The sequence below is a fragment of the Danio rerio genome, chromosome 7 (genome assembly GCF_052040795.2).
Source record: "Danio rerio strain M-AB ecotype USA chromosome 7, GRCz13ab, whole genome shotgun sequence".
NCBI lineage: Eukaryota > Metazoa > Chordata > Actinopteri > Cypriniformes > Danionidae > Danio > Danio rerio.
In genome coordinates, this window is record NC_141027.1 from 41,259,107 (window position 1) to 41,280,158 (window position 21,052).

A 21,052-nucleotide genomic window follows, 5' to 3' on the forward strand; every position below is an offset into this window, starting at 1 on the left:
GCCTTTTATTCTGCACTTCATTAGGATAATGGGAATAAAACTATAATTTATAATACGATCTTATTGGTTTTGATTTATGATCACTTGGGGAGCCGAGGTAAAGGGATATTTCACGCAAAAATGAAGATTTTGGTATCATTTTGTGAAACACAAACGATGATATTTTGAAGAAAGCTTGGAACCTACAACCATTGGCTTCTATAGTATATTCAATCTACCCTATATGGAGGTTAATGGTAATATGTTTCCAACATTCTTTAAAATATCTTTTGTGTTAAAAAATTAACTTAAACTGGTTTGGAACAAGTGTAGGGTACTTAAATTATAAAAGAAATCACTTTTGGTGTGAACTATTTCTTTAGTTTAAATATTAAAAGGTCATTTGACACTACATAAAAATTCTCAACATTTACCCATATTAAGTATTAGTTCATCTTCGGAATGTATTAAACATTTTTTTCACAGCCATTTCATCCCAAATGCTTAAGATTCTAAACTTATATAAATCAGAAAATTATATCTATAATCTAATTATATCTATATGATTTTATTAATCTTCTTAAGAGTTAAGGTTTATGTGACGATCATATTTTATTTTCATTTTAGTCAAGCCTCAAAAACTGGATCCCCGAAGCTCAGGTATGCTTGCTTGATCCACAAGAACCCTTAAGGTTCATTCTTGCATGTCACCAGAATGTTTGAGCTTCCACAAGAACCTTTGAAGTTCATTCTCAAGTGTCTGTCAACTGTGATTGAGCTTCTGTTCATTTGATGATCAATATTTATAAGAAATAAAAAAACTAAATCTGCTCATCATATAAAGCAGAGGCTTTCAAAGTGTGTCAACTGGAATACAGTGATGTCAACTGATAGATCCTTCTAAATACGAATACAAAAAACAAAGAATGAATGCAAAGAAAGAGTGGAATCTGCTTGAGGAGTCATTAAATGCACAATAAATCTCAAATGAAAACTGATTTCAGGACTAAAAAGTGGTTGTCTGTTTTGGGTAATTAGACTTACAATGTAGGGACAAACAAAAAAATCTTAAACGCCATGAGGGTGAATAAATAACTAATTTTTTTCTTTTGGGTTAACAAACACCTCAAAGGCATAGTTCTCCCAAAAAAGGTAAATTCTGTTATCATTTATGCACCATCCACTTGTGCCCAACCTGTTTTATTTTTTGTTCTGTTGAACACAAAAGAAGATATTTTGAAGAAGGCTGGAAACAATTTCATAGTATTTGATTTTCTACTATGAATATAATGATTTATTTCCCAAATATTTTCTTTTGCGTTCAACAGAACAAAATAATTAAACTGATTTTAATTAAATCAAGGCTGATGACAGAATTTTTGTTTTTGGGTAAATTATCCCTTTAATTAAAAAAATACATATTTTTACTATCATTTGGTTAAAAAAAACATTAATACTTTCTTTTTAAAGCACTTAGACACAATTTACATTTTTAACTATTACAACATCTCAGTCCAAAGAAAATATAACAAAAATGTAGAGAATATGACAAAAATAAAAAGATTTTCATTAGGTTTGATACATTTGATTGCACTTTAGATTAGTCTTTTTTTCCATCAATGTCAATATATGCTGATGTAGTCACTATTATTGTCTAATGTCATCTGTGTCATCTTCATCTCGTCTTAGCCTTACAAAAAAGGTAATCAAGGTGATTTTTCATCATTGTTTTTTTTTTAATTGACAGGATTAACACCTTTGTAACAATACAAACAATACAGTGCTTTATTTGTTAGCAACTAACCTAATGTTTCTGGGATGTTTCTTCTTTTACTGGCAACATCAGACAACCGGACCACTGTGTCATCTTTGCGCTCAGTCTTAAATCGCAGGCGGCCAGATTCTTCATCATCTTCCTCTTCCTCATCAGACTCCTCCTTTACATCTGCATCCTGCTCATGCTCAGCTTCTAGATCGTTTTCATTGTCTGCCTGAAGTTTGCAGTGAACTTGCATCAGACGGTGTGACTTTAAATCATCATCATGAATGAAGAGACCACAAACTCATCCTTTACCTCCTCTAATTCAGTGACATGAGAGCTGTCCTGCTCCTCCGTTTCCTCCTCATTCGCCTCCTCTTCCTCCTCAGCCACTTGTTGTTGGTTGGTCTCCTGCTCTCTATATTCTGTTGGGTACTCATCCACCTGTAAGAGATAATCAAATATTTATTTGGTGATTTAAGCAGAACTTGAGCATAAGGGCACCAGCGCATCCTCTATTGAAACACCTGCTGCTCTAGCATGTTATAGATGAATGCTACTGTTCAATGTCAAAAACAACATTGATGAGGATAAAACATTAGAATGATGCAAAAATCTATATAATTTTTTTTATTACTAAAAAAATGCTTTAACAGCATCGAAAAACCTGGAAAAGGAGCACTTCTACCATGTAAAGGCAAGAGTAAAAATTAAAATTTAAGGAAAGAGAGAAGGGACTGCCTAAAACGAGAAGATTCGTTACACACAAAGACAGCTAATTTGAACAACAGCAATGCAGACACACACACACTATGAAATGAATGCCGTGAGTAGCAGATAAGGCAGTTCTGAAAGGAGTATCTCAATCAGATCACAAATAGGGGATGACAGACCAGATCCACTGTCCTAAAAAACACATAAAAAGAAAAGAAAAAAAAAAAAAAAAAAAATATATATATATATATATATATATATATATATATATATATATATATATATATATGATGGCGTCAACAAGAACTAAACCCAAATGATGTGACATGCTGCCTTTCCCGCCCACCTCCAAACACTACTCCAGTCATACGCTGCACTAGCTCGCAAAATGGCTAGTAACGTTAATGTAATCCTCCTATAACCAACAGTGGGTCTGGCGTTTGGGAGCACTTTGGTTTCCCTGTAAGTTATGAGGGTGATGGTAAGAGAGTTGTGGAAAAAACCACAACATCAACCACAGCGATAAGCTATTTCAGCGGTAATATTCGAGCATGTCAACTCATTTACACTGACATCACGAAATTAGACAAAAGCTGGAAACACGTGCACTATATGCAACTATTCTCGCAGCATTCAGACAGACAATTACTACAGATTCAAACAGGGCAAAACATTTAAAGCTGTGGATATGAGACAGGTCTCGAAATTGCCCTGATGTTGTGCGACCAGTTTTCACAGCAAAATGTTCACCACATGCGCGGAATTAGGAGGCATTCAAACATTAAGCAACTTTGCACCTAAAAACGCCAAACACAGAGCTCATGAATAGTTTAAAACAGTTGACATGTCAACTTGCTGCAGTAAATAAAGCCCTGCTTGCCCCGCCTTCAAGCTCTTCTTATTGACCCACTGCGCTAGAACAGAACGCTAATGAATTGGTTAATATTAGCTGTCGATCACTCAGTTCCGATGACAGGGAACTACAGGTCGCAAAAAATGTTTACGGCTGGATACGAGAGAATATTAACAACACTGACAGATTTAGTTTTAGAAACCAGCTAGAGTTACAAATAATGGCAGATCTGATTAGTGATCATGTAATGAATGTCATTCATTTTTGATTTTTGTTTATTTGTTAGTTGTGATTAGAGTGTTATTATATAATAGAATCTGTTAATATAAAACGTGTAGTAACGGTGCTCATAATTTTTGATGGGTGCGACTAAATTTTGTCTGGTGAGCCTAAATTTTTTAAGTTAGGAGCACTGGTGCTACCCAGAAAAAAAAGGTTAATTTCGAGCCCTGTGAGACCTTAATCGGTTGTGAAAATGTCGGGTTTTAAGAAAATGTTATATGTAATAGAGCCCCGCTACATTATTCCTTTATAAGCCCATTTCAGTCAGATAATTCCTGCTTTCAGACCCACTAAAATGGCAGATGACAGTCAAATCAAGCAGAACTGTGCTGTAACTGTCTTAAGAAAAGGGAGACACTCATCTTTCTGAAAATAAAAAAAAAATTACTTAATTCATTGAAACTGAGTTCCATATAAAAGCTAAATTAATCTTTTCTTTTTATTTGTATAACAACTACAATATTACATAGATTTTTTTAAGCAGATTTAGTTTTATTTGCTGCTACACAGCGACCTCATGTAGCTCTATCACTGTTTAAAGTAAAAGAAAAAAACAAGATCATACTTTAATGATGTTAAGTTTTAATGCATTAAAAAAAAATCTGAGAAATATTCTGGCTTTTTCTTCTTTTGCTGTATCGAAAACATACCGAACCGTGACACCACTCGTGTCGTATCGAACCAAACCGTGATTTTTGTGAACCGTTAAACCCCTACAAATGATGACTTAGTCCTATTTGTACAACCAAACATGACGGAGTATTTTAAGTTGTTCAGCTACAGAAAAATCAGCAGTCATCCTTGAGCTTTATGTGTAATAGTACAACTGACATTGCAGCCTGTTCATCAAACAAAAAGTAAATGACTATAACTAGATTATTGTCAGAGACAGATGCAAAGCAGGAATTTGGGCTGCTTAATTATTTAAAAAAACAATAGTGATTATTTTGGACAAAATTGTAATCAGGATTGAGTGGGCCATATGACCAAATTGTTAAATCCTACTATGTTTTTATATATTTTGTAGAATCCATAGCTATTACACTTAAACATTTAATATTGTACATTTAAACATATGTACAGTAATATTTTAATTATGGCTGCACGATACTGGAAAAAACGAACATTGCGATATTTTGTTTTTCTGCGTTTTATATTGCGATATGTATATAATTTCAAAAGATCCCTTAAGGAAGTCTATTTGGAAAAAAAAACTCATAATTTTAATTTGATTGGGAGTTTGACTTTGACTTTGGGATTTTGTAGGTGAGTGCATCTGCGTTAAATATACAAAGTTACCATAAAATAAACTTAAGCATTAATGAAAACAATAGAACAATGATCCAAAATAAAACAAACATCACTATATGTTTTTTTCCATAGAGTTTAACAGTATCAAGGTACAGAAATTCAATAATCAATGTAAAGCAACACTGCATGTAATATTCATTGCACAAATAAACATAATTATTATACTAAAGTGGAAAACTTTATATCTTTTTGTGCCCAAATTGTTCAAATTCACTTGAAATCTTAATCTCACAGGCACTGAAATAACATAAAAACACAAATCTTTCACACTATTATACAAAAGTTAAACTTCACAATCAAAACATCTGCTTTAAACTGGGGTTGCGGGTTAATTATTTTCCCCACTTGACATTGCAGATCCTGCAATGTGATTATTGCATATTTTTAGCAATGCACAACCTATATCCTAATATATTTTAATATTCTACTTCTACATAGAAAAGAGATTTGGATCTTAAAAATCTCAAAAAATGTTTTAGTGGGTTTCATGGCCCCAGTTAAAAAGATAAAATACATACTAGTTATTCACACTCAAGGGGTTTTATACCTTCATGTGTTCCTTTTTCTGTTGAAGGTACACAAAAAAGGGCAATTTAAAAAATGTTAGAAACCTGTAACCACTGGCATCTATATAGGAAAAGCAAATACTATGGAAGTCAATGCTAATACAATGCCATTCAATTCTCATCTAATATTTTTCCAAATATCTTAGTTTGTATTCAACAGAAAAAGCAAGTGAAGGGCGAGTAAATGATGACAGATTTTTTTTATTTTTGGATGAACTATCCCTTTAATGGCACTTCTGAGCAAGAGGCCGGAAAGGCCCAGTGCAGCAATCTGAAATCGGGGAGGGGAGGGAAAGGGGGCGCTGAAGGGGAGTCTTCCTTAATTAGCATAACAGTGGGAGCCCAGTCTCATTACTATGCCCTATTACCATTCCTGCTGATATTTGAAATTCAATGAGATGTAAATGTTTGACATGATACACAGAGAATGGGAGATAAACACGCACACGGCTCAGTGGTGGTGAAAATATCATTGACTGTGTTGTCTTTACACACACTCGCACACACGCACGCGCAAACAGACACAAAGAAAGCTCCAGCGCACACATAGCTCACTGACAGGGAAATATCATCATCCGACTCTGAACAAATTCTCACACACACTCGAGCACAGAATGTACAAAAGCATCCAGAGAGACAAGCGCACAGCATCTGCTGACTACCTTGCTGAGCTTCCCATCCTCTACCACGGCTTTTGGGGGCTCTCTCACCAGAGGAACTTCTTCATAAAAGTACACACGTTTTTTTTGAATGTCTGCACCACAGGAACTAGGAACTTATTAGTTATAGGAACTAAATTAGCCTATACTTCAGAGAAGGGTTTCGCCCACCACAATAGGAAGTACCAGTAATGCAAGTTGATTGGGTGAACCCACGCCATATACAAAACCCTGACTACATATTTTGAAGCACTAGGAGAGATACATGTATGAACATAATCTTACAAGCAATGTGCCTTAAGGTCTTTGCACACTGAAATCAATTTTCATATGCGTTTTTTCATATTCATATGCAAAAAATTCATCAAGTAAACAAACCAGTCCGATGCGTATTAATGTATTACGAAAAAACAACATTTCTGAGTCTCCTTTTTTCTCCAAAGTAAAAAAGGAGGAATGGGTGTTCATTCAATACTGTATAGAGAAGAAGGAGGGTTAAGCTCATTTTTAAAGTGTCTTTCTAAGATTTATTCATTCATTTATTTTATTTTCAGCTTAGTCCCTTTTATTAAACTGGCGTCGCCACAGCAGAAAAAACTGCCAACTTATCCAGCATATGTTTTACACAGTGAATGCCCTCCCGGCTGCAACCATCACTGGGAAACATCCATACACAGTGTGTCAAAATGATCAACACATCGTGAGTTCGAATGAATGTTTTTAACCTGCAAAAATTACGGATGAAAGTTTTGTATTCAGTGTCCAATCACCTACAGTGTTTTGTCTATTTTACTCAGCCTGAAGATATGCTTTTAGCTCTTTTATTTGGTCAATTTAATCATTTTAACTGCTTAGTATGGTTGCTTAAATATGTTATGACCAAGCAATCAAGCTATGTCAGAAAGTAACAGCAAGACAGTAACTCTGCTCTGTTTCAGCTTGATAAAGCTATACCAGTGAAGCAAAGTGCTAGCCATATTAAATTTATTTTGTTTGTTTACATCAGGCATGCTCAACCCTGTTCCTGGAGATCTATCTTCCTACAGAGTTTAGCTCCAACCCTAATCAAACACACATGAGCCAAATAATTAGGACATGAACAACCCTTGATAATAAAAATGCAGGTGTATTTGATGTGGGATGCAACTGAAATCTGCAGGAAGGTAGATCTCCAGAAAGAGGGTTGAGCACCCCTAGTTTACATTGTTAAAATGTCTGCTTTTTGCTTTGCTTTATCGAACAGTAAAACATGGCTGTTTACTTTCACAAGTCATAGCGATGCTTTCTTTTCCCTGTAATAAAATGAAAAAGTTTTGAAATATTGCATTATTTAGCATCCTATTGTATCTCATAAGCAACCGCCACTAGATAAGTGATGTCTGACTGGATGTTTTTCAGCTGATGTATGAACGTTCTGCCCACATGGTCAACTTCAGATTTATTGAGGGCTACTGCAATCTAAAAACAATAACATCAGCCTGACACAAAACACCTAGCGACCTGAAGTAAGAGTGGGTATTCATGAATGGTCATGACTGCTGAAAATTCACCATAACAACTTGCGTACTAAACAGACAATTTTAAATGTTCCAAATAATTAAACACTTTACCAATTAAAGATTTACAAATTGTACCGGTAACGTAAACTACAAGCCAAAGAAAAATTAAAACTTTCATCAGTGCAGAATTATGGCAGATATCAATCTAGACTGACATGAAATTTTCATGTATTCAAATATGGCCAGCAACCATGATTATGGGGACAAACAGATCCAAACTAACTTCATCTGGTTTGCACCATTCACGTAGCCTTGGAGTCATGACGCCTAAAGCGACTAACATCTCACCTTTAGGCACAAGCAAAATCCAATAGTAAACATTGTCACAGGGCACCTTTTATAATCCATTTGGACAACACAGATTTCACTGCTATGGAAAGTCAACAGTACTCAGACCAACCTATATTTGAAGAGACAGTATCTTTTTAGCCATATCCTTGAGAAAACGTGTGCTGTACGCTTTTATTACAACACGCTTCAGGTGATTTTTTTTACTGAGAATCCAGATCTGTGTGGGAGGAATAAGCCTTTATTGTAATTTACAGAATTAAGAGGAAACTGGCAATGAAGAAGCAAACTTGCGAAATGAGATGTGAGGGCCGGCCCTCTGTGCACCTGTCAGCACTGTCCTGGATGCAGTGATCAAGCGATCACATGGACAGGTAGAACGTTCAACGACATCTGTCCCGCATTAAAGGTCAATGAAAGACAGAACAAAAGCAGCAGTCTGATGAGCCTCGAGTCCTACGGGGTTTTATCACTCTGTGTCTTTGTGTAAAATGACTAACCCTGATGCTCAATGGCCACAGCTTGACCATAGCAAATCATATTTAGCTCATTTATGTCCAATAAATTGAGGCAAAAGACACCACTGACGCCATCAAAAGCCATTGAAAATTTTGTGTATATACACTAATACACATACAAAGCAGTGCCTCCATGTATGCACACACGCAGAACTATAGAGTTGGACACAAGGTCAGACAGATCCAAATGACTACAACATGTATCTTGTGCAGAGCACATGAACTGGCCAACTACAGGGCAAACGGTTAATCCTTTAAATCGTTCCACACATTAACTCTGGATAACAGTAAACACAAAGATGCTAAGCGCCAGCAGCCAAGCGACCTTGTAAACAGAGATATCATATGGTCAAAGTGAACACTGAAACTAAAGCAGAATTGAAGCAATGACAATATTGGAATAGAAGTTGCCGTTGTTTTATTACAGAGAAAAACCCTAATCTGATTTCAGACACATTTCCCAAGACGAGTTTCTGAGGCAAGGCTTAAGGCTTTTCCTAGACTAAATTATAAACCAAATACATCAGTGCCATAAGAAATGTTAAGATACACACTAATAATAAGAGCTGATCAATATATTGTTTGAGCATCGATATTGCAATGTGTATATACGCAATAGTCAGATTGCAGAATTAGATTAGTTATTAAAGCTTTAAAAGATAATTTTTTTTTATTTTTTTATTTTTTTATTTATACAATGATGTAGGGCTGCACGATATTGAAAAATTCTAATATTTCACTATTTTAATTTTCTGCTATAAATACTGCAATATTCCACAAGATAGTTGAATGGCACTATTTGAAAAATTTCTGGGCAGTCTAACAGAATTCAGGTAAAGAAATTGTACAATCAAAATGCAGAAAAAAAATTCTTACTTTGGTTAATGTCTAGTCCAAATATCTAAAACTTGTAGATCAAATAAAAAATATTGTTTAATTTTCAACTTTAGAAGAAATAAGTAAAAATTAAGAAGCTTTCCTTAAAACAAGCAAAATTATCTGCCAGCGTGGTAAGTAAAATAATCTTGTTTTTGCCTTGAAATGTATATATTTGGACTAGAAAGAGAAAAAAAATTCTAAGTAAGAAAAACATGTATATGCTTCTGGTCAACTACATTTCAGACTCAACATTGCGATGTGCTCATTGCAAATGCGCACATTGCGATGTCGATGCTGAAATGACTTATTGTGCAGCCCTACAATGATGATTATTTTATTTTACATTTGATTGTTCAATTCCTGTATTTGAATACTGTTGGACTCCCCAGAAATTCATTAAGCACCGTTTACTCTACTTTTATTTTTGCTGTCATATTAATATGTTTTTGTATTAATAAATCTATTATATTTTATGCAGATGTACAGCATAGCAAAAAGCTTGACCAACACAGTTGATCTAAACGAAATCTTTACAAATAGAGCAATTCAAACCATATGTTGAAATAATATTCAAATCACAATATATAGCAGCAAAACAAAATATTGCGATGCCAGATCTTTCAATATCGTGGAGCCCTTCCAGTAATATTTAATGGGTAGACTTTTTATAACAGCTACTTAAAATCACATAATTTAGTAAAGGCCTAGTCCTGGACTAAAATAAGCCCTGTTTGTTAAACCGCCCTATTATTCAGTGTACTCGCGTACACTGAATAATCGCGTAAATTCTGTATAAAAACAGTGATAAAATACAATTCTGTAGCAACTGGTTAACTATAATCCAGACTTAACATTAAATTTCTTTGTGATGTGACTATTGGGGATGTGCACATTACAGTATCGATGCGGAAACGATATATTGTGCAGCCCTAGTCTGAAGACACCATTACTTTGTATTAATTTAAGAAACTGAAGTTCAATTATTGTAGGTAAAGCAATAAAATTAACATTTATTTAATGAATCACTTTCTTGGTGAAAATAGTTCACACTCGGATGACAAAAGAGATTTACTTTGTGTAATACCAGGCAATATCACGTTGCATTGGTTGTAAAACATGTCCTGCCACTGACCAATCAGAAACACAACATCATTTGCCTGTAGAGCTGCGTGAATTGGGGAAAGATTCATTTTGTGTTATCGAGGTCAAAAATGCTAAATGAAATAACCATGGTATCACGTTTTCCATTTAAAACGAGACTTTTACTAAATTTAAAAGACATATTTGCACAAACTTGTTATTTTCACAGTAGTACTGCTAAACAAAATAAATAAAAAGACACATTTACATGCAATTATTTTTTAACATTTTGTCCAAACAAACTAACAGGGACTTTTACACACAATTAATATCAAATCATGTCACCAATGCAAGCCTAATGAATGACAGTGCACCAGTAGGGATGTGCCAGGCTATCATGCAAAAAAAATTTAACAAGGAGCAGTGAGCAAAACACACAGAAATGAGCTCTTTATGACTAAGTCATTGTCTGATATTGTGGTTTGCAATGTGTAATTTAATAAGATATGAAACATTAGAAACTAAATAAATTCGAATTTGGACATTTGAATGTTCAAATTCATTCCATTTGATTAATTTTACACATCCAAAATGGTTAAAATATAACTTCTGTGGTTTTAGAAAGACAAATTATAATTAACTCAGAGGAAAGTATATACAGCCTTTTTTTGTTTTGATTTTTTTTTTATTGAAAGAGTTTTTTTTTATCTAAATATATATTTTTTTGTTTAATTCAAACAAATATTGCTCTATCTAGAAAGAAACTGATATAAATAATTCATAAACCATGCACTTAACATCTCATCTGGGTTTGGATGAGTAAATGATAACAGACTTCTCAAGTTCGGGTAAAGGATCTCTTTAAGATCCAAGCAAATAAATAAATAAACATGTACAGAAAGGACACAACTCATCAATCATGCCCCTGTGTTGTGTCTGCTAAAGACCACTTTAAAGAAGGTCAGTAATCTTTTCACCTACAGCCAACTTTATCAGATCCTGTCTAAGAGCTCTTCCCATTCGCCAGCATGGATTGGCAGGACATCTGCTGAACAAAGACTGTGAAAAGAGTCTCGCCTGAACAAAACCCTGAGGCCTGAGGGTCACAAAGCACGAGTTGTCAGGCTGTAGACATGCAGGAAATGTGCTGGGGGATTATGGAGAGTGTGTGTAAGCCATAGAGTAAGAAAGGAGAACGCATTGCTTACTTGGAAATCGTCATCCAGTGGCTCGTCGATCTGAAGGTCCAGCACCTCGTCTTGATATACAGCAAAATTCTGCTCTCCTCTGTATTCAAACCCTTCATCCACAGCTTGGTACTCATCTCCTTCATACTGTCCATCCTGAGAGAAACCCGCCTGGCCCCCTTCACCCTCTTCATAAGCATTTCCTGTATATCCACCTGGATCTTCAAAGTCAACAGAAGTGCCCATACCCAGCGTCGCATTCAAACTTACGGCTTCACCTTGACCACTGGTTAACAGACACACAGAGAACAAACAAAACAGATCTTAGTGAGTTACCAAAGCTGTTTTATGTTCATTAGAAGAAAGAAATTCATGCAGGTTTGGACGAGGGTGGGTAAATGGGTCATTTTTGTAGATTTCCTTTTCTTATACAGTGCATTCCAGTGATGGTGCAGGACAGATTATACATATTATATGTCAACTTTTCCTTTAACATGCTATTTTCATTCTAAGGCCCTGTCCACATGAACACTGGTATGTTTAACCGCACTTTTTTGTGTGTGGTTTCGCTGTTAGTCCATACAAAAACTGAGCATCATAATGCGGAAACTAATACTTTCTAAAAACAGGGTGAAGATTATGTTAAAGTCCAAGTACAGTGTGGTCATGTGGTAACTAGAACTGGACATTTGACTCATGATGTCAAGTGTCCGCACTATTCACACTTCACAACCAAACCCGGAAGATGTGAATGAGTCAAATTTTGCATGTTTGCAGCAAACGTATCGCATCTTGTTGGACCGAGGCATGGTAATCTGCCTCCGTTCTTGCGTTTTTATTGACTTGTATAATGTTTACTTGCAAAATATACTTCATTCTCTATTTAGCGTGAGCTCAGCAGAAACATGTCCTTATTTCAACCTGTTGGTTTGGTGTGCCCTTAACGTGCATCACAAAGACAGAGTTTTGTTTTAAACAAAGGTGGAAAAAACTACATTTATAAAAATACTAGTGTACAAGGGGTGTACCAGTGTACTAGTTCAAAGCTGATAAATAAGTGTAATTATGTTTGTAAAGTGCTATTTCCTCCTTAAAAAGACATAATAGGCTAATAAATAATGCAAAGTGTCATTTATATAAATCTCCCTCAAAGCTTGGCTTGTTAATTAGGGTATTTAGAGTAAATAGCAGGATGAGTAAATGGGTGATGTACAAGTGACCTTGAGTTACTGTTACATCAGAGACTGAAGTGAAGCATGTCACTCAAATTTGCTATTTTAAACACGTCACTTAAGGTAGAAGGTGTCAAAGTTAGTTCAATGTCAGCTGTAATTATGTCATGGATGAATTGCTCCTGTTGGTTTTAGAGTATTGAGGCTTTGAATAAATTATTGGGAAAATGTCATTTTGACCCCACCACAAGCTGAAGAGTATTTTACTAACATTATTATATACCTCAACACTCATAAAAACACTTTAATAGTAGTTCGATTTTAGATTGTAGATTTAAGTATTTTGCAGTTAGAACATTTGTGTTAAGAGTTGGAGTCATACTGTCAGAACCAGAACAAATATAAATTTTTGTAAGTTTAGCATGCACAATGTCACAAATCAGGTTTCCTATGAAAAAGAATACAATTGGCATTTTCGTAGATTAATGTCTTCTACAACAGCTCTAATATGCTCTAACACAATGAATCTTTCATATACATTTGGCCAGAAAAATCTTATAAAAACATGAAAGATGTGACCATATTGAGATCATATGACCACATGTAAACATTAATAGTAATAACAATGTTTTTTTCTTTTTAATTCAGCCAATTTTAATGGTTTTTCTAAGTAAGGACTGCACAATTAAACGAAAGCAAATGCCATATGCATTTTGTCAATGAAGTCAGTAGTGCAATCAGCAGTAAATTTCCACCATGTGCTTCCAGACAGAGCAGCATGTACTACAAAGTCGTAGTTCTATGACAAGCTATAGAATTTAGCAATTTACAATTTAACTTCAAAATAATGAAATCAAAGATAATCATGCTGTGATGACAGCTGTTTGTGATGCTTCTCAGTGAACTATGGTTCTGTAGAAAATTCTGCTATATCTGACAGCATGTAAAAGTACCACAACTAGTTACATGCTTTTAGTCCAATCTAGTGTTGTCAAAAATATCGCTATTCAAGCATTGCTATAGAGCAATCCGCTAATACATCACATTTAGTAAAGCACTTGAAAGACTGACATGCAGAGTCGATTAAAACAGAAGTATTGCCAGACAGAAGACATCACTGGACATAAACAAACAATCAGAGCACTATTGTAGGCCTATTCATATTTAATGTATTTAACATTCAGTGGTAAAAAAAGGCATAATATCAGAAATAGTGATCACTGCGGTTTCTGCGATTTTTGTGGTTGCTTTTGTTCCTCTGTGGTTGGTATTGGATTTAAATTAGAAACATCCTTATTATGACAACACTAGTCCAAACTCACTTCATAACTTCCTTTGAGTGATAGAGACCAGTTAAGTAAGATGATTTGGCTTCTTCAAAAGAATAAACAGAAATAACATATTTTGTATTTTTCCCAAGCAGTGATGAAGGCATAGTACTATTATAAACTTTATTAAGAAGAAAATTATAAGATATTAGATAGGCCATATATTGTCATGTGTTGATTAGTCATGTTAAATCAGTGAAAGCAGTTAAATGTATTCTGTGTTCAGCAAATGCAATAGGAATTTTCTGGTTTTCTACTTCGGGGAACATTTGGGGTTTTCTTCAGGCCTTAAGGCTGATTAATACTTTTGTGCCAAGCGTACGGGTATGGTCCAGTACATCCTTCGTGTGGTCAAATAGCCCTTGCCATGGCTGATGCTGACGTGCAACCCTCGAAAAATGCAACATGTAGCAACAATGCATAGTGCAAGCTCTGTAATTGGTCGGCTTGGTAGCACTGATGAGTGTGGAAAGCGCTGAGAGCCATGAGCTTGCTAAAGCCAGTGTTTATAAGTGTTGAGTCGCGTTAAAAGAGCTTCAGATGGAAACTTTTGTTGTGTTTAGTTTATGATTAAAGTTGGTGCATGTCTGCCAGTTCCCGTCTCTGAATGAGCGAGTTATGGCTACTTGTACATTAAGGTAGAGTTCAGAAAAAAAAATCCATGAAGAAACTCGATACAGAGAAACATAAAACCCTCACCTTTACTACTGATCACAGAACCATGCTTCCCTGACAATATGTGCATGACAATTGCAGCTTTGGCTAAATTGTTATTTGTCATGCAGCCATAATAAAAGTACATGTTGCAATTTTGCTAAATAAAAAATAAAGAAAAAAAAATTATTTGAAACAAATACAACATACACAGAAAAAACAGATCTCTGTCTTGCTTTCAAAGTCAAGAAAAATCTAGAAAACAAGTCCTTAAATCATAAATGTTTTTTGAAGTATCTATGTTTTCAGGTTATTGAAAACTCTTGCCTTTCATAAACTGTTCAAGTTCCTTTTTAAAAAGGAAGTAAATTTGTCTAGATATGTTTCTGATGTCTGAATGCCAAAAATTTAATGTGACAGCTGAATTTCTCTGAACTTATTTAAATGCTGATCACAATATACACCACTTGCCTCGATCACTAAGCTCTTTTTGTGGGAAACGTGCTTACTTGGAAAGATAAATGAAGCACACGCAACTTTCATCCATCAGTTTTGAAAGCACTGTAACGTGTTTTACTGTTACACTGTTACTACATCTTTGTAAAGACCTAACTGGCCTATTTGAATTGGTTGCTTTGACAAACACATCTGACTTGATTAGTGTGGACAGTCCATGTGAAATATCTTATGTCTTATTTAAGTCTGATTTTACTTTCAGCCTGGAAATAAATAAGGCATAATGATGAATTTATTCGAGAGCATTTTAGCAGGTACCTTATATTTTGGTCTTCTTCATCACTTTGCAAGAGATCATCGTTCAGTTCCTCATCTGACAGCTCTGAGGGGTTCTGAGTGGGGACAAAAAAAGTAAATGAAACATAGAAATCTATTTAAATGCTTCATGAACCAGAACGTCTGCTTAATCCACTTGATTTTTAGTAGGATTTAAAATCTTTAAAAAATTTTACTTGCTGTACAGCTGCTGGAAAATATTTCTGTATTGCTTTTAGTTTAAAGGGGTGGTCCACTACGATCTCATATTTTAAACTTTAGTTGATGTGTAATGTAACTGTGTGAACATAAACAACATCTCTGAATGTAAAAAGTTCTAAGTTCAATGCAAAGGGAGACCTTGGTTTTTACAGAGTTAGCTTAGCAAAGCCTACAATAAACGAATTTTGGGGACTACAAAAAAATACTTCCGCCCCCTGTGACATCACAAGTTCGCTTACTGCGCATCCCACACTGCGCATGCAGGTAAGGGCCGTGGCCAGAAGCACTGTAACGTTATAACAGAGATGCGTCTAAACGCTGCTGTTTCCACAGAGCTTCGTCTGGATTTGGCTAAAATCTCCTCAAAGCAGAAGTTGTAAGCTACAAGTAAGTGTTTTTATTTGTTAAAATTGATCATGACATGTACAGTGTCTAGCGTTAACGGTATGCTGTAGCAATGATGTAAACAATGCGAAATGCTGCTTTGCGGGCAAACGATTTACCTACAAATTCATATCTATCAGCCAAACTGCTGTAACACACTCACACCACCAGCACGTTCGTGTCTCTTATGTGTGTGCGCACGGGACTGCACTGATAGTCTTCAAGGAGCTCCATGTGTTTCACATCTCAGATAATGAAGTCGCAAAAGATATGTGGATGATTCATATTACTTACACCTGCATATTCCGGATACTCGTGAAAGATGTCATACGCATAGAGTTAAAGAAATACAGATTAGCTTACCTGACTAGTGGTCGCAGCAGAATAATAAATCAAGGCTCAACAGGTAGCATCTCACACCTTGTGCTTTATTCTTCTGTCACGATATATTACAGAAAATAACTTAATCCAAGCATCAGAGAAAAAGAAAGTCCCACGCACATGCGCTTGCTAAAGTTTACACATTCACACACACACATAGACGCACACACACTCGCTGTTAAAGGAGCCGCACCCTATTTTCACTCCTTAGTTACTGACACTTGTCAGATGTTATTTTAGAGAGCGGGCGCGAGGTTGACTGCATGTTTACACAGCAGAAAAGCACATGCTTTTACGGGCCGATCCGCCAATAGCAGCACATTATGACGATGACCAATCAGAGTCACTTAAGGGCGGGCCTTTTAGAGGAACTAGGAAATATGACAGCCGTTTTCATGTTAGCTGAGTAGCTGTGTATAATCAAAGTGAGATATATGAAAAAATTACGCGATTTCCTTCAAGTGAACCATAAGCACACATTGCTTTGCATCTTATAAACACAACCAAGCCTTAAAATTACATTCTGGACCACCCCTTTAATACGGATGCTTATTGACATTTACAAGTCAGAAATTTTAAGATCAAATGTTGTTGTTTTTTTTTTCTAAAAACAAATTCACAAAATTTAAAAAGTGATTATGATGAATATAAGCAAGTATAACCAAGTGTCATGTAATTAAAAAAATTTACTTTACCTTTTTTGATGACAGCCAATCATCTTCAAGCAAGTCTCCCTCCTCAAAATCACTGTCAATTGATTAAAATATACACACTTTTACAATAAAATCTTCATGAAAAGCAAGATACTCTCACTGCAGAGCAAAACAACCAACATTTTCTATGCAAAGACCACACTCAACAGCAAGCAAAAACATATATATCTATGCTTCTGTAATCTATGACAAGTAATTGTGTTTCCAAAAACCTGATGACATCATTTCCAGTCTGTGGAAAAGAGACATGAAAAGTGCAGAGCAAAACAGAGCCAGAAAAATGGCATCGATGAGGACTTACCTCTCCAAGTCATCATCATCTTCTCCTCTCCGTCTTCTTGACCTTTCAGCACCAGGCTTATCATACTCATCAAACTCATCATCTATGTACAAACAGGAGAATGATCATGTTATGAATGATTACATAGTACATGTTCAGGCCTCGCACACAAAATATATTGTGACACTTGGGACTCAGAAAGGCCCATTTTTACAGGGGCAGTTCATTAAAACAATGAAACTATCATCCGTGATAACTTTTAAGGTCATTTTACCTTTGGTGCCTTCTTCCATTATATAGACTAAACAACTGAGAAATGTATTGATATATTGTTTGTAGGGCTGGGCGATTAATCGAAATCGACATTCGGAACCTATAATCAATCTAAATATTCCAGGCCAATTTTTGAAATTATTCCCCACATGACCCCGCTCTGTTAAGGCTGATTTATGCTTCTGCGTCGAACGGATGGGTATGAGTATGGGTATGGTCCGGTGCAGCCTTCACATGGTTACATACCTGAGCACCTCTCAAAAAATGTTACTACACATCACACGTTTGCACTACATTGTTGATGATTGGAAGCTGCACCAGAGATGCCTTGAGATGGCATGTTTTCTATTACAATCAAATTATTATTTACATTAAAATAATTGTTTACAGATGATGCAAGAAATGCACAGCATAAAACATTATTTACAGGACATGCAAGTGTTTTTTATTTAGAAGAGATGCTCCTTTTTTCTACTTTTAATATGAAAAACTCTGAAAGTAATTTATTTTGTTTCCAAAAGTGCAAATTACCCATTTTCACTTTTTTATAAGAAAAAAGTGACTGTTGGTTTTAGGCAACGTATGCTTTAGTTTCAGTTGTTCAACAATGATGTTCAATAAATAATCATAGGTAGTAGATTGCGTGTGTTTTCTTAAATTATTTTAAATCAAGAAGTGCCCCTTTATTCAAAAATCTCTCAATTATAATATGTGAGCATATTTACTGTACAAAACCTCTCAGTGAACTATGAGGGCAAAATATTTTAAATAATAGCTCATTAATCGTAATTAAGTTAAAACATTCAATTAATCAAGATTTAGATTTTAGGCCAAACAGCCCAGCCCTAATTGTTTGTGTGAAACAGAAAGTTTCATTTTGTGGTTAAAAAGTCTATTAAGTGTATAAAGCAACAACTTTTAAAATTACATAATCAGCTTTAAACTCTACAAGAAACATTTCAAAATTCAACCAGAAAAGAAGCCACTTCAAAACAATATCAAGTCACTTTTTGTTTAACGTTAGATTCTAAGCTCCACAACAAGCCTTCATCTAATCATGATTAGAGCATAACTATGCAGCACGATTATGCTAAAGCAACAACTGCTTTCAAGCATATTTCATCTGCATCTAAATGAAATCAGATACAGAACAAGAATACAGCATATATAACGTACTGTAAATCTAATCAACCTGTCAAGAATATATCAATTAACGTAAGAACGGATTAAATAAATGACGAACCCATCTATAAGAGAAAATGTTGTAAAGCACACACACTTTTTATAAGTTATTATTACACAGTAACAAATAGTCTAATAATTGTTAAAAACATGATTATCCCAAAATGTATACCTCTCGTCTGGTTAAAACAAGTGTTGCTCAGTGTCGAGACAGATGCTTACATAACCAACACAGACACAACCTCATTTCACTACATACGACATTTCTTAACCCAGTAAATAAATCCCTATCAATATACAAAACATCCGTCGGGGCTTCACATATAAACACAGATAACTCATTCATTGCAACATTTCAGCTAGCAATCACGAATACGCATAAACAAGCAAATGCAAGCTTACTCATAACACGATCGTTAACACGACACACCATAACAACAATAATCAGTCAAACAAACAGTCGTGGTATAAAGGTAAACAGTATTTAATCTGTAAACCCACTGCACAATTAAGTAGCGCATCAAATTGTGAAACAAAAGCAGCTAACGTTACGTCTTTAGCGCTAGCATGGAGCTAAAGTAATTGTAAATAAATATTACGAAACACTTCATACCCCCGACAATGGTCGCCATAACCCAAGACTGTATGTTATCTTGGAGACTCTGGTATCTCTATAACGTCGATGAGTGCATTGAAACTGGTTTAAGTGCAGAGCTTCAGGCCGTTAGCTTAGCATAAACCTCTTCAGTCTGAGCTCTGAAAACATCTGCACAGCAAACATGGCGGCTGAGCCGTATTGCATCATGGGTTTGAAATTGCAAGGCTGGCTGCGCCTACAAAATATAACAGTCCGGGTATTTATTTTAACTTACAGTGCGTTCCAGTGATGTGAAGAACAGAATAGAGCTTGCCTTACATGACTTTGTAACACAAACTTTTAGAATTCTAATTTAAATCTAACAATTAAGTACAAATGTGTCTGTACAATGCTATTTACCCGCTTAAAAATAAATGCGTCATAAAAAAAGCTAGTAAATAGGCTAATTTTAAAGTGTCCTTTACAAGCTAAAACCTCCTCAATGCTCGACTTGTTGATTATTGGGTATTTAGATTACATATTTTTGATGTCAAGTATCAGTAACAGTAAAAATGTAGATAACATGTTATTTATCTATTTATTATTATTATTATTATTATTATTATTATTATTATTATTATTATTATTATTATTTGACAGCTGGAAGGGCATCCACTGTGTAAAACATATGCTGGATAAGTTGGTTGCCGATTCATCCTGCTGTGACAACCACAGATTAATAAAGGGAATAAACTGAAAAGAAAATGAATGTATTATTTATTATTATTGTTGTTGTTGTTGTTTTTGTTGTTAAATATTTTGGTTACCTTTTCATTATTTTAAGGTCCTAGGTCAATGTATATTTTCCACAACACATTATTCATGAAAATTAACCATGTTTTTGCAAATAAATGAACATATTAATAAAGAATGATTAATAATGTAGGCTATCAATACAATAAAAACAAAACCTGGTTACTAGCCTACACTATTTCTGTAAAGTTTCATTTTTGCAAGGGCTCAAAAGATTAGCATATAGGTAAAAAAAATGTTTGTGTTCCATAGTAAATTATTGAATAATTAGTGCAATTAATTTTCACCACATTTTATTGTTGCACTTAATTCCTGATAGTCATAATCATAATCATCTTAATAGTTATAATTTAGTGTCTCTATAACAGAGATCTTTATCTGTTCTCTCAAAGTGGCATGTTGTGCAAGTGTTATTAATTTTACTTGTAATATAGCTGTGATGTAATATTTTATGAAGAAATATAATCCAGACATATTCGCTATATTGTTCTGGGGTTACTTGAGTAAAATTGTTAAAATTTGCATTAGTGTTGCCATTATGACGTAACTTCAATTACATTACGCGCAATGAAATATGTTAATATTAATAACCCTGTTATGAATAAACCTACATATGCACTGGCATTCTGCTCTGTTTGTCTTCAGTTATTCAATTATTCAACTAAATA

General features: G+C 34.8%; 1 protein-coding gene across 8 annotated transcripts in view; it reads right to left on the reverse strand.

Moving 5' to 3' along the window:
• Positions 1-19,764, reverse strand: part of rbm33a (RNA binding motif protein 33a) — a 54,671-nt gene extending 34,907 nt beyond the window's left edge. For all 8 annotated transcript variants that reach the window (XM_087261626.1, XM_087261624.1, XM_087261622.1 and 5 more), the window contains exons 1-7: positions 19,608-19,764; positions 17,561-17,642; positions 17,242-17,293; positions 15,563-15,636; positions 11,656-11,920; positions 2,054-2,182; positions 1,784-1,970 (exon numbers count right to left, since the gene is read on the reverse strand). In XM_087261626.1, the coding sequence (XP_087117752.1) occupies positions 1,784-1,970; positions 2,054-2,182; positions 11,656-11,920; positions 15,563-15,636; positions 17,242-17,293; positions 17,561-17,642; positions 19,608-19,626 (808 nt within the window). In that variant the 5' untranslated portion in view covers positions 19,627-19,764. The remainder of the gene's footprint in view (positions 1-1,783; positions 1,971-2,053; positions 2,183-11,655; positions 11,921-15,562; positions 15,637-17,241; positions 17,294-17,560; positions 17,643-19,607) is intronic.
• Between the last annotated feature and the right edge of the window lie 1,288 nt (positions 19,765-21,052).